Source organism: Plodia interpunctella, chromosome 25, assembly GCF_027563975.2.
Source record: "Plodia interpunctella isolate USDA-ARS_2022_Savannah chromosome 25, ilPloInte3.2, whole genome shotgun sequence".
Taxonomy (NCBI): domain Eukaryota; kingdom Metazoa; phylum Arthropoda; class Insecta; order Lepidoptera; family Pyralidae; genus Plodia; species Plodia interpunctella.
In genome coordinates, this window is record NC_071318.1 from 3,281,268 (window position 1) to 3,302,865 (window position 21,598).

General features: G+C 33.5%; 1 protein-coding gene across 1 annotated transcript in view; it reads right to left on the minus strand.

The window, feature by feature from the left end:
* Positions 1–12,257: 12,257 nt before the first annotated feature.
* Positions 12,258–21,598, minus strand: part of LOC128680918 (uncharacterized) — an 82,978-nt gene continuing 73,637 nt past the window's right edge. The window contains exons 6-8 of the mRNA XM_053764407.2: positions 18,978–19,089; positions 15,912–16,090; positions 12,258–14,560 (exon numbers count right to left, since the gene is read on the minus strand). Of these exons, the coding sequence (XP_053620382.1) occupies positions 14,457–14,560; positions 15,912–16,090; positions 18,978–19,089 (395 nt within the window). The 3' untranslated portion in view covers positions 12,258–14,456. The remainder of the gene's footprint in view (positions 14,561–15,911; positions 16,091–18,977; positions 19,090–21,598) is intronic.

A 21,598-nucleotide genomic window follows, 5' to 3' on the forward strand; every position in this document is an offset into this window, starting at 1 on the left:
TGGTAGCTTTCGTAGTTTATGAAAAATATATATATTATCCACAAGTATCAAAAATGTGTAATTAAAAATATGCCTGTATCAAAATATATACCTAACCTTTTTACGTATATTATACTATACAAACTATACAAAGTTAAAATACAAGTTTTTTGGAGTATACAAGCCCGACTTTCGACTACTGCTTACCCTTTAAATCCACTTAGTCCTGTGAGTCTGGAGACAGCGAAGGCCCTCAAAAGGAAACTCCACCTTTATTATTAATTCAGTGGTTTCCAACTATTGAATTTGGTGTGACAATGAAAATATTTGTTTTTCCTTATTTGTTCTTTCGATGTCTTTATGACACTTGCATCACTTAGGTGCATGAGATTATTTTGTTTTTCATTGAAATTAAATATTTGTTATCTGTAATAACTACTTTCAACTTGTAGGTATTTAGTTTGTAGGTCTGTAGGTTTTAAATAAATAAGTAAACAAAAATAATGATTTCAAAATTACATCTTTCAATTTGAGCATTGTTCCTCTATTTTCTTACTTATCACTATTTATTATCGTAAGAGTATCCTTGGATTCCGTCAAATATTTACAATTGGCGCCAATTAAATGCGTGACGTGTCAGTAGGTAGGCGAAGTTTTGACATTCCCGACATTTCCTCTGGGAGACCTATAAAGTTTGAGCAATACTGTAAACCAATTTCACCCTTTAACTTTCGACCTATCATGTTGTTGCTTCCAAGTACAAAATACAAAAATATATCTGTTAGAACGGACCTTAAATAATTTCTTCTTGACGCGTACATCTGTTCGCAGGTGTGGTGTAAGTGGTGCAATGATAGCGGTTGATGAGGTTAATTAATAAGATTACAAATACTTCAATAATTGTCCCTATATAAACTAGGGTTTTTGCGCATTGTGTATCTATCGTCATTATGAAGGCAAAATAAAATGTTTTGGGTTAACAAGCATGACGTTTTCACTGGCCTAGCCATTGCCTGATGGCCTCGGTGGCGCAGTGGTAAAGTGCTTGCCTCTGAACCGAGCGGTTCCGGGTTCGATTCCCGGTCGGGTCGTAATGGAAAATGATCATTTTCTAATTCGCCCGGGTCTTGGATGTTTATCTATATATGTATTTGTTATAAAATATAGTATCGTTGAGTTAGTATCCCATAACACAAGTCTCGAACTTACTTTGGGGCTAGGTCAATATATGTAATTGTCCTAATACATATTTATTGTCGCCGAGGGCTGAATCTGCCCCTTAGGGCGACTCGTGAGTAGTCAATGAAGTCATTAGGTAAGATGGAGCTAACAATATGAATATCTGGTGATCAGGCAACACGGATGGACTACTTATATGCAAATGGGACGAGATAACTACTGGTGTTGGGATGGGGACATTCAAATCAATAATTTCTTGAAAAAACATCTTCATGACGTCTTTATTCAACATAGGATAATATACATCGCTTATTTACGTCAATAATTTACTTAAAACTAACTACTAATCTGGTAAAAAAAGTCTGATCGTAAAACAAAAAGCATAAAAAAAAATTCTACCGCTGTCAACTCAACACTTGGACGCAGTGCTGAAAGCAAGTCCCGCGGGAGTCACTTGCCAAATTCGCTCAGACCTTTGTGAGTTGGAACATTCGAGAAATACTTAACATTGTCTTTAAACGTGAAGCCAACTTTATTATGTACTTGTATAATGTCCATAGAGTTTAACTACATCGGCGGTGACTTGTCCTTTCTGCTCTAGAACATTTACAGCAAATTTAAAGTACTTAGGTACCTACCTACATTAGAAAACGGCCGAATAATTACTAACTAGATGTTACCTGGGGCTTCGCTTCCGTGGGAATTTAGAGATAAAATATAGCCTTTAGCAATCTTGAATGATGTACCTTTCTAATGGTGAAAGAATTTTTAAAATCGGTTCGGTAGTTTCGGTGTTTAGTGATTAGGTACCTGCCTCAAATATACTCTATAAACCTGCCTCAAATAAACACACAAACGCTTATACCTCTTTATAATAATAGTATAGATAACACATTCCCGTCCTGGCTTCGCTCCGGTAAAAACATAATAATTGGGATGGATGTTCAGAGTAAAAGTCTAATTAGGCAGCACTTTTAATTTTAAACTTTCACAAAAAAATATGCTTTATAATGCTTCCGCCCCAAATCCGCCATCTTATTATTCCTTCTTCCGTCCCTTTCATTCCTACATCCCTCTCACTCATTGATTTCCATTTCCCACATAAATTATAGGTACACCAAAACCTTCCTCAGGAAGCACACTATCTATTGGTGAGAACCGCATGAAAATACATGCAGTAGTTTTTGAGTTTTATCACGAACAGACAAAAGTGGCAGATAGAGGACTTTATTTTATAATATGTAAGAATATAAGTATGATGTAGCTGTTATAGAACACGTCAACGTAAGAGCCATTCATTCATTTAAGCGGTTTTATGGTTATTTCCTCAGCTATAAAGCATCTAAGCCTAGGTCCGCTTTTTTACTTTGTCTCCTCCACTTCACGGCATCGATAGTTGTCAGACAATTAAATGGAGCGCAGCATTGTTATTTCCGTGGACTTCTGACTGTCGTGCAAAAAATGTTTCCTATGATGAACTTGAAGTTCAGACTTTCAGATTAACCAGCGTTTTTGTGTCACAAATGACACCCATTATAGCTTGCGACACTGCACATTTTGAGCGCCACTTGCTTAAAAAGTATTTAGTGTTTAATTCAACAGGTTTACAGATAAAAATACAAAATAGTGATATACTTACTATTGTATGACTTGCTTTATTAGTTATCAAAAATTCAGGCGAATATCTAAATCTTTCGAGCGATTGCCATTTGACAAGCATTTTTTTAAACTGGCTGCTGAGATTATTCTGAAAACTAAAACATTCCCAATTTAAATGACTAGACTCCCTTCAAAAGTAATGTTGAATAGGTGATACGCGTGAAGTCGTCTGGAAAAGGGTTCGAAGTAGGACGGAAAAGGACAAACAGGCTGTGTGCGTGAAACAGGGCATGCACTGAAAGGGTAAAACTGTGGAATAGACGAAAAAGTTTTGGCAATTAAATTAATATATAGTTTATCGTTTGTTTCATTCCATGCCCATAAAACGTAACTTTATAAGTACTCAACTCTGATATTTTTATAACGAAGCATTTATCCTAATAGACCACCAGTTGCTTCTAAAGAACATAAATTGTACTAAACTTGTAGCTTGTAAAACACAGTTTACGCCCTAGAAAAGAGAGAGAGAGACAGGAGCGTTGAGGGACAACAGCATTCCCAAAGTACTATATATGGGTCAGATTGGTATATATAAACTCATGTGGCACGATTAGGATTTGAACTTGGGACCTTTAGTTCACAGGTCTACCGGTCTTAACCACTGGCCGCCATCGCTTCAAACATATAAGTATTACGTGACTATTCCTCAATTTGTATTGCAAATTCCAGCTAGGTTAGCACAAACTAGGGCAAACTGACGTTAGTTTGAGAACTTCAAATTGATTGGATTTGATTTTAATCATTCAAATATAAATTGTGAGAACTAACGTTTATGTATAGTATAATACATTTCGTACGATCGAATGATACCTATGATTGAACATCGGTTGAGTAAGACATATTAAACTAGATTAACACTCACTTAAGTTGGGTTGCACAATCAACTTTGATGTTAACTTTGACCTGCGCAAAAAAACAAAGAACGCCGCCGCGCTCCGCGCCATTTTGTCTCAGCGATGATGTACGAAATAATAAATAACTAAAAAATGTAAAAAATAACACCTTAGTGAGTGTTATTTTTTATATCAGTTCAGATATTTATTCTTTCCACACTTTTTCCTAGAAGTACTGCACGGTCGTCGACATCGTTAGTAGTCAAGCCGTTGAGATGCATATATTTATGTAGGTGCCCATCGATATAAAGGAAGCCAACGACCAAAAAGCTCTTATTTAGACAAGATAAATATGTGTGCAAGTGTGTGTTGAATGATTCGCACAGGGAGGTTGAAATGGCTGAAAATAGAGAGAGATGCAAAGTGCTCCACCGAGAAGAAACTTGTTCTTAAATGACAATGAATAAATGAATGATGTATTTCATTAACACACCACACACTGCAAACCTACCTGTAATATATCTGCAGTAAAGGTACTTTACCAAATTTGTCTATTTTCGTTTGTGTAAAACATTCCCTCTTACAGTGTAATAACAACTAAGAAGTTGCGAATGGGACGATAAAACAACATTTGAGTTCATTGCACATAAATAATGTCCCGCGTCCGGGTGCATCGCGCATCAAACATATAGACCAAAGAGTGGAGGAGAGAGAAAATTATTATTCAAGAACAACAATTTTAATTAAACAGAACGATTCCGTGGGAAACTCCGCGGTATCGTTAAAATTTAAAAATATATTTATTAAAAAGTGACAATTATTACTGTTCTTATATTCGTTTTTACATGGTCCTTCGAGCTGGATGACTATTTTGCTTCTAGTTAAAACTGTGAATAGATTAAGGGCAATAGTTAAGGTAGAACTAAAATAAATTAAGCTACACTTACCTCATAAACATAATACACATTTTAACTCACTGTGGCTTTATGACTCTTTAGCAGAAGCTAAAGAAATATAAGTAATATAGAAATATATTTTAATTCTATATACAAAATATAAAGTGACATATTTCCTTAGTTACTAGATCTGAGTATACCATTTATGACATGCGGCAACACAACGGAAGTTCATAAAAGAATTATTTTTACTTTTCTTGCGTTTTGCACAAAATATGAAAATGCTCTTTTGTTTTTCACAACCACTTGGTAAAAATGTTTGTTCTTTTTATACAAAGCGGGGGAAAACTTTTGTATGTCTTATACTATTAAGATGTAAGAAGTTTTATTAGAATTGTTGTCTTAAGTGCTGTCTTGCACACATAGTATCTATCGTGCCCTGCGTGTCGTGTAAGCTAAAGGTATCGGCAAGCTATCGATGGCGTGTTATTGCGGTCTTCACTAAAATAATATAGAAAAACAATGTAAACTATTTACCAAACGGACAAGATTCAAGATAGCTTCCACCCGAGATATAGGTATGTACCTATGTATATAGCTTTTATTTAACTTGCAATGTAACTAGGTATGTACATAGGTACATACCTAGTGACATTGCAAGTTAAATAGGCTGTATACGGTTCCTTAAGCTGAAGACGAAGAAAACATAAAATAATAATAATAATATTTCTTGTCTACATTCAAAATTAAAATCCGACCAAAATTTCAACAAGTTTTTAAATAATAAAATACAAAATTAGACACAAATTAAGTTCATAAGTAAACATCAAGAAAATTTTATATGGGAAGCGGAAATACAAAATATAACTACTCACTGTCAGGGTAATCCCTTTTATCCTCAGGAAGTGTTGTGGCCATGAAGGTATGCGCCATTTTGCCTAACAATTATTCTGTATGGAACAACTCCGCAACATTAAAAATCCTTGACCGCTAGCAAAAGGCCTTTGTATTTCTGTTAAAGCGTTTTACCTTTTGGATGATTAAATAATTTTTCATTGTACGAAAATGTTTTAGGTTATTTTAATGGTATCTAACTTGTAAATGTGCGCTACATTGTGATAGAGATTGCTCAAAGTGAGGGACTGTAGATATTTTAACAATTATTAAATCTAACTAGCTGTGCCCCGGCTCTTGCTCTGTGTTCAGCTTCGCTCATGTGTTATTTTAGGTTATATTCAACCCGTGTACCAAATTCCATAACATTGGTCCAGTAGATATTTTTTGCAAGAGTAACAAATGTACACACACACCTACATCCTCACAAACTTTCGCATTTATGATATCAGTAGGAAGTAAAGCGGTTCTCAATCCTAAGCGAAACTAATAAAAGGCGCAGAACTTTTCTACCACTGCCTTGAAATTAAACTCATAAAAAGTAAATAATTAGCAAATTTTCGCATTTTAATAAAAAAACAAAATTTCTTATACCTACCTAACAAATAATGACCACTAGGTTGAGCCCAGAGAAGTTTTATTATTTTTAGTATATAGAAGAAAAAATCAAGTTTTATTATTCTATAAACTTAGTTTGCTGAGTTTTATAAAAAACTATTTTACTAAAAATCAAAATTAAGTATTAGTAGGTATTCAATGAGACAATTTTATTGTTAAAGGCAATAAACAGATATATCTTTTATAGAATTCTGTGCAAGTCTCGTTTTCACGTGAAATATTTTTTACTGTGATGCTAAGTGTCATTAGAAAGTTTGATTAATTAAAATATATATATATGTACGTATTTATATAGGTATTATTTTTGTTTTTCAGAAAGGCCTATTACTCTTGGGCTAAAAATCCATTCTATCGTGTGGTTCAGCCCAATCGTTGTTTCTTTCCTTTATGAGGACAAGGAACTATTAATCTTGATTTCTGTTGCTTGTTCTCCTTCCATAATAACATGTGACGAGATGGTGAATCATGTTGTACTTTAGGTTCTTGGACAAAAAAATATTAGTTTACTAGCTGTTTATGCGCGACTTCGTCAGCGTAGAATAGTTACATCTGAGAGCATGATTATATTTTTGTGATTTATGTGTTTAACTATGCCAGACAAATAATTTAGGAACAATATTTTTGTGTGATAACTTATTAAGACGACTTTGGTCGTCTTTTAAACACGATTTCATGTAAAATGTTAACCCGCAATTGTGTAGTGTTAATATGTTTTATGGGTCTTTAACTACATGCATACCAAATTTCATCAAAATCGGTCCAACAGTTTAGCCGTGAAAGTGGAACTGATAGACAGATAAGCAAACTTTCGCATTTATAATATTACTATGGATATTATGTTTTTTTTATTGCATAAAATTACAAAAAAAAAATATTAGTAAAAAAGATGGACTTAACGCCATATGGCGTTCTCTACCAGTCAACCGTTAGACCAGACAGAGACAGCAAGGCGGTGCCATAAAGTGCAACTGAACATAGGGAAAAAATATATTAAAAGAAAAATCACTCTATTTTAAAATAAGAAAAAAACTAATAAAAAATATTTAAAAAATACATGTAAGTATATATATAATAAATACATTGATAATATGGTTCCGTAACTGAAAAAGTAAAATCGGAGCACATAGGATGACTTCAGAATATTATCAGGTACATAGCCGTATATTTTATACATTTAATTGTTTTTTAGTTTATTTTATGTCTGTCATAATGTACAAAGTTTAAAAACGTTATCGACTGAAATGTTATAACACTTTTAATAGTTAGTCTTTCAAACTAAATAATTATACAATAATTCCTTAGAAAATGATGTTATAAAATTTAGTTGTGTGAACAACAGTATCGGTATGATAAACACATACACAAGAGAATGGACTAATAAATTACTGACAAAGTTACCGATCAAGCAGTTTTCTCGATGCTCGAATCGTAGAGTAGTTAAAACAGAGCCCAAGCGTTGGAGTCGATCACACGAATTTTACTAAACGCATTTATACCCGAAACCAATATTTTTTATACAAATACCTACTCGAACGAAGCTAACTCGGTGGTATACAAATATATTTTCCATTTGTTTGTTGTCAGAAATAGTTTTTAGTTTTATGTTTTCGAGTCTTCGACAAAATTAAGTTATTGAAAAAAAAATATACAAACAGATAACATCACTTAAAATTCATTACAACTGCGTCATTATTACTAACGCATTAGAGTCCATACAGGGCTACACGCTATGCCATCAACTGTAGGCTTGTATGTTGCCCTGGTATTACGAAAATAAACAAACTCAGGCAGTCGAACTTTGTTTGCGTAATGTCAGTTAACAAACACACATCAGCCTGCAGAAATTGATTGAAAATACAATTTCATTTGTAATTTCAGTAGATTACAAGAGGCTACATCCACGATAAAAATCACATCACTCAGTTTCGTCTTTTGCCACGAAAGATCTGTATTATTATATCTGAAATAAACCATGAAAGTATACAAGCACATAGCACGCATTAATATTTGTTATGCATTATTCATTAATTTCTTTTTTTAAATAACTAATTTGTAAAATCGTATTTTTGCTAATAAATTATCGACATCTTTGATGGAATAATTGTAATAATTAACATTAAAAACTGTGTGAGAATGTATTTATTCCGAAATTCGAATTTCGGATGAAATGATTTGGATTTTTAATTTCGGTCATCATAGTCAAACTTACGCGTTCACTTGTGCAGCATCTGTAGATTAACCTACTCTGTGTACAACTAAAACAAACACAATCAGCTGCTTTGTTGCCGACCGTTAATTAAATTAAACTTCAATGACTCAAATATTACTTTTAGTTCATTAATTAATTTACCTTCGACGCAATCATGAAGCAAACAACAAACAGAACTTTGTATAGAGAGGCTATTAATATAGTAAAATATTTAATATATTGTGGAATTTGATAACGTACAGTCAGCAGGAGCAACAAAGTACCAAAATAATTGCAAGTTAGCCCGTATTGCCGCTGCATAGACTATAGAGTTCATGGTGCCTTGAAATGCAGTTAGCTGTGTACTATAAACAACAAATGCATGCCTATACTTTTTCATCTTCTTAGTCGTATTCATCATGGCTGAGAGTCGTGGTCATTACGTGGTATGAAATACACACAACGACTTTGTTGCCACTATTAATGAAGTGGTTTGCCATTGCTTTGCCACAAGTTGAATTAACCAGTGTGCAGGTTTTCTCATGATGTTTTCCTTCACCGGAATCATGTGGTGGTCTATGAAAATTACTATAGAGCAGTCAGATTGGTATACAAACTCATGTAGTACGTGTAGGATTCGAACCTGGGACCTTTTGGTTCACAGGCGGTCTTAACCATTACACCATCACCGCTTCCATTCCGCACCATACTTTTTATGATCGCAGAGAATAATTTGTGTCAAATAGGTACTTTTCCCAAAATAGTTTTGTACTGTTGGATGTGTATGACTCAATCTCAAGCTAAACCTACTGGTCGAAATTCAATATTAGAGTCAAAATATTTTCATTAAAAAAGGCCAACTTTCATGGCATTTATCAATCAAATGTTTTGATTGAAAATTAATGTGTCACACTTGGGTAGGTATCGTAATTAATAATATGGATATACCTGGTCAAGGGCAAAACAGAACTAAAGATAACTAGAATTTACTGAACTGAACACTGCAACGCGTGCAAAATTTCGTCACCATTCAAAACGTCCGGGTCCACCAATCAGCGTATCGGAAAATTTGACCCAATTGGCCAAAGCTATTTTGGCTTCCTGAATTAAATATTTTTGAGTGACATTTGCCGTTTTGCGTTTTGTGGTTAAAATAATTAGATAGGTGAGATGTTTGTGGCGCAAAAAAGGGAAATTGATATTCATATTGTCTGACAATCTTGTTCCGGGGCGGCCATTTTTTGTCCCCAGCCAGCCTATGTTATTTTAGTAGAGGTACCCCAATTGTAATAATGTAAATAATAACTAGTATCAAGAGGGTACTTATAAGAAATACATTTGCTAATTGACGTCATTGGAGAAAAGGTTGCGGTGAAGTTTATTGCGCCGCTACTTCACTTGCGCGAAGCAGTCGGCAGTAGGTAGACTTGGTTTCAAGAAAACTTTTGAAGTGAATATGTTATATTCTAAATTGATTAAAGAATTTTGAATTTTGTGTATCAGTTTGTAATAGGTTACTTAGGTAATTTCAAGAAAAATCAAAGAAAATCTGTATGCATTTCTGAAAGAAAAACTCGAGCACTGAAACCTGGAACAAAATGTCATTTTTGGTTTTCGCAATTTTTTTATTGTAACATGCGGAGTCCTAAAAATATAAAACGAATTTTCACATTCATTGGATGTGAAACACATTATTCCGACTTCCTAGTAAAAATAAGGGTATAGAATAATTCTATTATTTCCTAGGGAAAACGAATTTTCAATTCATTACAATCGACTGTCGGTCTGTCTATTACCTATTCTTATGAATACTGATGAGGAGATCGTTTGAATTACTTATCTGAGTATTTTGTCAGTCGAGCTTTACTTTGCAATGGAATTGAAGTCTTGGAAACGGTTCAGTCCGAGCATTGTAAATTTTGCCTATAATATATTTAGCACCTAATAGAGCGTTGATTTGCCATCGACACGTAAAGAAGAAGATATATTATAAACATCATCTATCGCGTCTGTCTGTTCGCAATAAACTCAAAAACTATTACTACACATGTACAAATATTTGCCCGCGGTGTGAATCGAACCCAGAACCTCCAGATAGCGGACGGGCGTGCACTACTCCGCGAAGCTCGTAAAACCCTCTGTCAACGAAGCCTAGGTATCTAAGTTTATTAAGCTGTAAATGTCTTACTAAGTACAAGGGCGTTCGTCCTTGGTCCTTCAGTAAGATACCTAATTTATATAGATCCCGATGAGTAAGTATTATTGATTAGTTCATTGTGAAATCTCGTCACGTTTCGGCGCCAGATTATATTTAATGGTAATGTAGTTTGATATAAAGTATGTCTTTTGTCTCTGAAAGTCGGCGTCTTTCAAAATTTACTGCACACTGTCTTTACAGATCGCTCCAACACAATAGTGTACTCAATTAATTAAACCTTTACCTGTAACACAAAACATACAAAATTACTCGTGTGAGTTCAGCCACGGGACAACTGACAAATCCAGACTAATTATCAACTGCAACTAACTATTCTGATAATTCCCCATCAACTCAAATAACATACTTTTTTCAATTGTCAAAAAAAATAAATTAAACTTGCTTAGTAGTACACTATGGTTAGTCTATAAATAGACACTTGATTAAACATATCTTGATTAATTATATTTGTATACAAAGTATATTTGTGTTATTAAAGAAAACGTGGTTTTTCTCACTATAGTATTAACTACTGGTACTATTACCTTAATCCTAAATGTTTCAACGACTATATAGCAGTTTTAATTAAGTTTTCTTTTGTAAATAATGTAAATACATGTTTGCAAATAAGTAAATAATCTTTATCTTTGAATGTTTTGCGAAAGAATCAAGATACCGCTGTGAGATATAGAAGCATTAAATATATTTAGAAAATGCTTTTTTAAAAGTACAGAAAGTGAGAATTTCATAATGAAGTTGTCATGAAACCCTCGTAGCTTCAGGGGTTGACAACTAATTGTGGTCAGGAAATTTTATGTCAGCACCAAGTCTGTGTTAAATAATTCATGACCTTAATGTCTATATAATATAGTTTGTTTTGCTTTATTTTAATAGCTTACTATATTCTTGAAAAATAAATACCTATTTTATAGGTAAGATAACATGTTCTTAACGGACTCATTTAGAAAACAGAAACTATATAAAATTGATATGTTTGTCACTCGTATGAGTAACGACCGTAAGAGCGTGATAGCAATATACGTAAAGAGATTAAGAAAAAAAATACTTCCATAGAAAAACAGGAAGAGAAAGAAAGCCATAGAAGGGAGAATGCTGGCATTCTCACCCACACACAATTAGCATCAAAATAAATAATACAAGTTAGATACCAGTGGAGTCTTAATATTAATATTTCCTCTATATTCATTCTACATTTGGTTGCCAGAAATAACTAGTTTTTGCAATTCTTTCTCTTCAAAAAACCTGGTATTAGCGTGTTTCGATTACAGAAAAGGAGATTCAAAAACTTGGTTTAAATTCATGTTTGTTTTTGAAAATAATCTAAATTTTCCTTTTTTTTTCTCTTTTTTTGGGCATCATTCGGTTGGGGAAGTAGGGGCAGTGGCAACGTGCCGACTCGCCACTCCATAGTTATGCTGCAGAACCCTCACAAAGCCGAGAATGCTAGTACGAGATAGCGATTGAAGTGGAAAACTTTTTTATTACCGATTTTATTGTCACGTACTGAATTTAAAATTCCTTCTCGCCAGCAGTTGTAAAAATCGGTGGACTTGTAAAATCTTTTATGTGAGTTTTTGGAAGTGGTCACGGGACGATTCTATACCTAGATGATATTATTTTCGTGATAAGTTTTTACTATTATTATGTCACTAAATTATGCTCACGACTTCGTACATGTCCCGTTTTATTCAATTCCGTGGGAATTTCGGAATAAATTAATGTTTTCCCTACATTTTAATTTACAGCCTTACAAGTTTAGACGGTTAATTCGCCAAATTTTTCAGGTTACTTATGATTTTTTTATAGATATAGGATACAAATAAAACTACAGTTTAATGAACAGATATATTTTATATTATATGGCTTAAAATAGTCTTAACAATATTATTTACAAGTACTAACATGTTTTTATGAGATTCTTATCTCAAACTAAAGGAACGAAACTAATGAATCGTAAGTCAATTTTTTAGGTTAAATATAAAAATTATTTTTTAATTGATAGGTACTGCGTTTTTGAGCAACACGGACTTATATTGAGCTCACGACCTGCTCAATTACGTATCAGTAGACAAAAAGCAATACAAAACGTTTCCGCATTTTTTCCAAACGATATACGAGTACAAAACGGTTTTCAACTGTATCAGATTTCCAAAATGCATTAATTTCAGTGATTAACTTATATAAATGTAAAAAAAGAACAAATCGAATATAATGATTGAATTTAAAAAATAATTGTTTTGTTAAACACGCGCGTCAATACCAAAAGGAGAAAAATTAAAATGATCAAATTCTCATCAAAACAATTTTTCAGACACATTCTATATTCGAAATAAAAGCTGCAAAACGCATGAAACGATATAAAAAATTGGAACGGTTTGAATAAATTTAAAAACTAGGAAAATCAAACACGACCAATTCTATTTTTTTAAATTCAATTGTTAGCTAAAAATGATTACTTTTTTTTTACAAACAATTGGATTTCTGATTCGACGTTTAATTATTATTTTAATTAGGTTTTCATTGTTATAATATAAATAATTCACACCAAAGTAAAACTAGCTCAAATTAGTTTCTGTATTAAATTATGAAGAAATTACGTAGAAATTTCATATTTTTGTTTTACACATTTCTCTGTTTCTCATCTGTACAAACATGTATTTTGAAAAGACAAATACAATTTGTGTTTGTCTGTTCGTCGTCATGAAAAACACAAGAATCGATTGACATGTTTTCATACGGTTTATCAAAGGACGGAGTGAAGAAAGTATAATTATATAACGGTGTAATTTCAACTTTTAGGCCAAGAAGCCAATTTTTATATTATCCATGTTAAATTGTTATAATCATACTTCATTTACTACGACACAAGATTGTTTTTAGGGCTAAAATTACTTTAGGCTTTAAATTAATCACATTTTAAAAATTCTGCTGATAAAAAAGCATTTTAGGGAAAACTGTAAGTGGTAATTCATGTAAAACTTTGTACATGCAAAAATATTACTAAGCTACTATTGTTTTTAACAGATTCTAATTAATCTTCATAACAATCTGGACTGATGATTTATTAAAGTTGCATTAAAAACATAACACTAATATTTAAAATATTGGTGTCATTGTAAAAATAATTATTACACTCTACTAATTATAACAAAACAAATTGATTTCAACTACCGTTATAATATACAACAATATTTTATAACATACAATAATTTTAATAACGTTATTTAATAAAATTACTATACAAATATCTATAATTACTTTTTATTGTTTGCTATAAATTATTTACATTTTTCGTTTGGAGCGAAAAGAGACACTTCCACATCATTAAAAATAACTGAAATATACTAAAATCTCAATATCATTTAAATAAAGATGTTAATACATATTTATGTATGTATACAATATACAAAGGTATGGTCGCTTTCATCACCTTTTTCTCAAAATAAATTTAGAAGCTGTAATGATCTTGTCTCGTAGTATGCTTTAATCATAATGCATCTTATGGCAATAGTATATTATTTTTAATAATTGTCTTTTTCAATAATTAAATAAATAGTAAAAAAAAACTCCTACGCATGACACTTAATTACATAATTATATTTAAGTGTTTTGAATTTATTTTCAAATTATTTTTAGCCATTGTTTCATCAAGTTCTCAATGGGTATCCCAATATCACTGACATCAAGGCAACTCTTTGGACATTTAGGGTGAGTTGCACCAGTCAACTTTGACGTTGACTTTGATCGGATTAATACAGTAAATAAGGTCGTTATAACACGACCTTGCAAGGTCAAACATTATGTTAGTATAAATGAAGCAATCGCGTACTTGACAATCTTCAGGGATTCGGTCGTTTATACGATTACATTCATAAGTGCCAAATTTCGCACACTTGCTCTATTCACTCCAAACGAATCTCAACTTTATGCCAACACAATAGAGTACAGTTTAGATTACAGTTAAACAACTAGGGTAAACGTAACAATGATTGTCACCGTGAAACAAAATGGAGTGTAGTCAGTAGTAATAATATGTGGAAATTAAGATGTGGAATAAAACTTGGTGACGATGATTGCATGGCTGCGGGGTTTTCACCTGAAACAAAAGTGAAAAAATTCATGGCGTGTTATTTTAATTATTCAATATGAATGACAGGCGAGTGCCAGATAAATTTATATTTTTACTTAATTGTTCTGCGAATTTCCTATTAACCTACTAAAATTATTATGTTGATAAAATTGGTTGAGCTTGTGATAAAATAAGTACATAGCAAAGTTACATAGGTACACATTATTTTCATTTTAGAATCTATAAGAGTTCATAATACTTATAAAAATTGTAAATTGGCTACTATTATTGCGTCACAGACTTTAAAATTCCGAGAAGAAATATTCTATATTTATACCAGCCAGTCTTATAAATATATTTAGTTCTCATTTAGATTTCCTTTACTTAGATAAATTTATATTTTATAAATGCATTTGATAAATCTCTTTGAGAGATTTTACTAGGACGTTGCATTGTGTCGCCATATTGAAAATATCCACACAATAAGCATTCCAGAATCCGGATTCAGAACTCAATAAGCAGTTTACGATTGACGCTGGCGGCAGGCGTTTAAAAAAATAAACCTGGAATTGCTTTTCTTTAATTTGGATTTTTTATTTTTTGTGTAAATGAAAATATCAATCTCGTCATTTTCAAAGATGGAACATTAGTATGTTTACGATTCAATGTAACGTCATAGGCTGAAAGAGAAGCTTTGACATAATGTTTAATGCTGATGTTTAAATATACATAAAGGTTGTATATTTAAACATCAGCCAAATGCCAGCAGAGAATGATGATGAAAATCAAAACAGATCCAGAAACGGAGAAATTAAGTGTTTGTGCATCATTAATCTCTCTCATCAACGGTCATATAATAATATCGATATGATCAACGCTCATATATAATAATCGATAACGCTCAGCGTTATCCCGGTGAACTCAACTATGGAGCGTACGCTGACGCGTAACGACTGAGGAAGCAAGCGTCGGAACGCTCAAGGGCTGAGGAAGAAACCTAGAGCCCAGAGTCTGCTTTCATACTTTTTTGCCTCCACTTCGCTTCGGTGGCATCCCTAGATTCCAGTCTACCAACATCATCATATCGAGCGTGTTATTACTAACACTGGTGTTAGATACTATTCAAGTCGCCTAAAGGCACCTGACACGACTTTTCCGACTACCTACCCCGCCATTTAGTAGCAGGTAGTCGTAATACACTCCTCACGATGTTTTCCATCATCGGAAGCAAGTGGCGGTCTTATGAAAAATACTATACATAAGTCTGATTGGTATACAAACTCATGTGGCGAGAGTAGGATTCGAACCTGGGACGTTTCTATCACAGGCTGAAGATTTTAACCACTGGGCCACCACCGCTTCAAGTTCTTCTACTTACCGTTAATAATATGGACGTATATGCTAGCGGGCACAGCGTTATTCGGCACACAAGTGTAGTTCCCCGCATGAGACACACCGGCGGCAGGAATGAGGAGGTCGGACAGCCTTTGAGCTGGATCCGTCGTTACATTGATGCCGAACTCATAGTCGTAGTTTATCATTCGGCTGTTATGGTACCTGGTAAAGAAAAGTTTGAGTCATTACATAAGTTGCTTGCCTCTAGTTCACATTCTTCTTCTTCTTTGCGTGTCGATGGCAAATCAACGCTCTATTGGGTGCTACCTAAATATATTCTTGCCAGAGTCGAGCCACTTTGATGGCTTCGTCGGAAGCTGCCATCAAGTCAGCCCGAGTACAGGTATTTGGACACTCGGGACAGGGGAGGAGATGAGCCATCGATTGTGGGGAGAAGCCACAATCACATTTTTCTCTCTCTACTTATCACAGCTATTTCGTTTAGCCAGGTCTTTGTGGCTGGAAGAAATTGCATTTGCGACAAGAAATTGAAAATAAAAGGGGAAGAATGATTGGCCACTTGATATGACACGACGCCTTATTTAAAACTATTTTTGAGGGAAAGGTGAAAGGAAGAAGAGGTCCAGGGAGACCGAGGAAGAGTTATGCAAGCCAACTTGCATAGATGACCTCGGTGGCGTAGTGGTAAAGTTCTTGCCATTGAACCGAGAGGTTCCGGGTTCAATCCCTGGTCGGGTCATGATGGAAAATGATCTTTTTCTGATTTGACCGGGTCTTGTATGTTTATCTATATATGTATTTGTTATAAAATATAGTTTCATTGAGTTAATATCCCATTACACAAGTCTCGAATTTACATTGGGGCTAGCTCAATCTGTGTGATTTGTCCCAATATATTTATATTTATTTATAACTGAAGGAGAAGGCATGCGTTGTGTCGTATCGAGACCTTAAAAGCAAAGCCGAGGATAGAGAGGCGTGGCGTATACTCCACCGACAAGAGCATAGCACTTAAATAAGAAGAAGAAGAAGACAAGACACCGCCTTTGCGTTCATTTATATTTGAATACCTAGTCATAACTTATGATTCTTCTTAAAATGGTGCAAAAAAAATACATCTACATCTACTTAGATTAATAGTCATAATGTAGGTACGGCTCGTCCCGGCTTTAAGGTCATAGCACAGGTGGTACAACCTGTGCACCGCTCCCACCCGGCAAGATGACGTTCATCGAAAAATGTGTTTTAAATCGTCGTGTGTAGACATATTTTACATTGATAACACGAGAGCTGGTAGTGAGCAGTCCACTATTTCGTTGTCATTGTAAAGTAAGTCTACAAAGTACGCTTTAAAGCTCAATTTCCAATGAACGTCATCTTGCTGGGTAGGAGCGGTGCGGTACAACTGTGTGTAAATTATACACGTATGTTATCCGTAGGTATCACACAAGGTATTGGTAAGAACGGTGCAAAAATTCGTCCTGTAGTTTTTCAGTTTTTTCATTCATATGAAGGACAGACGTGCCCCTGTCGCATGTGCCTATATGAATGAAAAAAACTCAAAATATTTTTGTACTATGGATAATTTCTAATTATTTTTTATTGAAAAATGTTATTGTAGAAAGAAAAAATGTTTATTCACTCAAACATTTTCAATGGTATAAAATAGTACAAATAGGTACAGATAATTATTGAAGCATAATGGTCTGGTTTCGTTTGTGATTAGTTATATTTCTAGACCTAAGTATATATTTTTTTTATTAAGATATAGGTACTATGATATTTACTTCACATTTGACATGAAAGACATTTGTCGTGCCTTTGAAGGTCTAATTTCTGAAAAGCCTCCGACTTTATTGACTGATGAACTTATCTGACTTCTTTGACTGTTAAATTTGTCGTATTTATAGAATTTGGCATTATAAAGTATATAAACCAAATAAATCATCGGTTTCATCAGAAAATAATTTAAATAAATGTAAACGAAGAACAAATTTAGAAAAAGATGGTTCTCGTAGAGTATGGGACATAAATTTTCTTAAAAATAAAATCGTTAGATACCAGTACCAAACTAAAGGAGACAATAAAAGCCACTTTATAAAGTCTTCTCTGTTTTTAAATCGTCGAATAAATTTGAAAACAAAAGTGCTGGCTGCCAAGTCTACTGCCAAAAGTGGTTGGCAGACAGCTTAATTATGAAAAAACTAATCAAGTTTATACCATAGATTTTATATATGTGTGGTTTTATTTTTTGTTCATTGAAAAGTATCAGAAATATACCCTAGAAACGGTGGACAAATATGTGATATTATAGACCAATTAAATATATAGTATTTTCGAAGTTTCGATTAGAAATAGTAAGATTTCGCGGTGGATAAGTGTGATAAACACTTTGTAGGACACAAGACTGCTACAGCAGTGATAATAATAAAACTTCTTTTATATTCGAGTCAGCTAATTATTTAAGTATAATCTATTTCTACAGTAGATGGAGAAATCTAACGACAACTAATGTTTTTGTCTCTTTTTATTTGTTTGTTATAAATTAATTTGCTGCAGAACGCAACAGAACAGAACACGAAATATCATCAGTTTCTTTTTTTTTTCAGGTGAAAACTTCTTTAGCGGCTTTTTCTTTTTTAAATGGGTAAAAAATGTTAAACTAGCTTCTGGACAAATTTCGTAAGGCGTCAAAAATGCACAACGTTAAGATTCAAGTATTCACATCTGCTGGCACTCCCAGAGTGCAACCGGTTTTTTTTTTCAAGTATAAATTCGAAAGTTTATCTGGATGTTTATGTATGTTTGTTACAGTTTCACGCAAAATCTTCTAGACCGATTGTTATAAAATTTTGCACACGAGCAGAATATAAGGTGGAACAACATATATGGTAATTTTTATTTCGATATTCTGGAGTGAAGCCCCGGAGCGCAGCTAGTACTATATAATCTCCCTAGTCGTTTTCGGCTATGATGATTGGCAAGTTAATCTTTATATTGTGACTTCGTATATTCCTTTGTTGGTGTGCCTACAAATGGCTGACGTATGGCGAATCGCATTTTCATTTTCTGAACTCATTGTACTAACCAAAATACAAAAGCGGGCGCTTCGGTGGTCTGCACCACGGAGCATTGCAGCCGAAGAGTCGACCCCGGTTTTAGATACTTCTCCGTAGGCCCGGAGATCTGCGCTCGCGCCTCTGCGAAAGAAACAGAATATTAAGAACCTAATCGATGGAAACCACTACTAGTATATCACATCTATAGAATGGAAAAACGTGACACGCTCGACATTTCACCGGCATTTAACGAAAAATAGAATTTAACATCATCATCATATGCAGCCCTCCGTGACTAGACCCACTGCTGGGTATGGGGCTCCTTCCGTCTCCGCCAACCATCTCTGTCCTTTGCTAACAACAATTAGTGAGGATAATAACATATGACATTGACTCTTAATCTTAATAAAACAACTTCTTAATTAACTATATTACGCAAAATTTCAAGATTGGTTGAGCAGATAGAGCGTGAAGGGATAACAAACGAACAAACTGAAAGTAAGTTTGTTTGTTCGTTACCCCTTCACGCATTTATAACATTAGTTAGATCAATCTCGTCATATGATCAATAAATCAAAGCTAATAGGTACATCTACAATTGACGGTGATTTCTGCAAAAAAAACTGTTCATTTCGATACCTATCTATACAATTACTCCGCACCTGGGTAAGTATAAGCAGATTTTAATTGAAATCTCTGTGATATAAAATAATGCATAATCTTACTAGCAAATCAAATCTAATCGCTGGTAGTCAGGTGACCCACTAGTTTTTATACAAATCTTCATGTATAGGTTTCATTGAAGATCACTTTTTACAGTGAAGGAAAACATCGCGATAAAATCTGTACACTGGTTGATTATTTACTTTATTGATACTAGTTGTTCGCCGCGAACGTAGAACTCGCGAACCAAATATTTTTTTTACAAAACAGTGAATATTTCAAACGACTTAACCGATTTTGATGCCCCACAAATATAAAAATTCTATAGACACATCCCACATATCTTTTAAATTTTATCAAAATCAGACCAACGGTTCGAAAGTTATCGTGTTACAAACATACATACATACAAAAAATGTATTTTTGCCCCAAGTAGAATTGTATAGTAATGTAAGAAGTTGATAAAATTATGTCAGCTACCTACCTTCAGTGACTACTAATAGCCAATAAGACAGAAAGATCAAATTAAGTAAATGTTCTTATTTAAAGGTAGTTAGTATATCAGCATTATACTCAAAAAGTGAAATTTGAATTTAATATTCGCCTCTGAAATATTATATTCATATAAAATATTACATAAAAGTTGCTTTGTAAGTATTTCAAAGTTTAGTTTTCAGCATTTTAGCAGACCGTGAAAATGTTATACTAATTTATTAGATTAGATTTTTCGAGAATAGACTGAGCCAATTACTTTATACTAAAATTGGATTTGCAAACTTAACTAATTGGTGTGTTGATTGGAAAGACTTAGGGTAGGTTGCACCAGTCAACTCTGACGTTAACTTACCAACGCGCCGCCGTCATTTAGACAAAATGGCGTAGGTACTTTGCGTTTTTTTGCGCAGGTTAAAGTTCAAGTCACATTTGACTGATGCAACCGAACCTTAAGTGTGGGTTGCACCGTCAACTTTGACGTTAACTTTAATCAGAAAAACGCAAAGTACGACAATTTGTCGAAACGTTGGCGGTGCGCCGGTTAAAAATCAACGTCGATTTTCACGATGCAATTCACCCTAAGTATTTGATTAAATTAAATATTTGTTTGAAAGGGTGTCTGTTCTCACCAATTTCATATTGTAATCTGATAGATAAACCAACTGCTAGGTAAATATGCCTGAAGTTACATGCCAGACTTGACAAACGCAATTTTTTACGCTATTTGTCTAAAAAATATAACATATATAATTCAAATTAACCAAATGGTTTGATTTTCGACGACAAAAATTGGCAGGTTAATAAATTATTTGCATTTATTTATTTATTGGCAGGTAAATACGTGATTTACTTAACCATAATATTTGCAACCATATGGTTACATTTATGGTTACATAATATTTGTAACCATATGGTTACAAATATTATGGTTAAGTGAATAAATTATTCAGTTTAATTTATAAAGTATTTGTGGGTTAATTGACGTGCGTCCTTTAAAATTCCACGAAACTGGCCGGTCACCTTTGGTGTAAAAGTAAATTTTTAATTACGTCGGTTTTTTGCCTACTAGGAAATGTTTGAAGTAATATTTACGACCCAAGTAGTGGCGTAAAGAAACCACACAGGGTATTGGTCACAAAGGGGCGGCATCTCAGGTTTTTACCTTGGGGAATTTATAATTCATAAACAGAAATACAGGTGAATTATTATTGTTACTTTAGACAGAGAAACCTATAGACATCATCATTCGTCATTCTTTTCGTTTTGCCACAGATTTTATAATACTTTTTTGGCACATACAAGGAAAATAAACGCACATTATTTCTTATCACACTTTCATCAATACGAGAAAATAATTTATAAATCACGTAATTAATAAAACGAATGAATTTAAGTGACTAATTTAATTATCGGATTTGATTATTTAAAATCTTTATGCATTTTATTGTTTACCAGTCATTTAATCGGTAAAAAAACGATAGGGTTGTGGTGG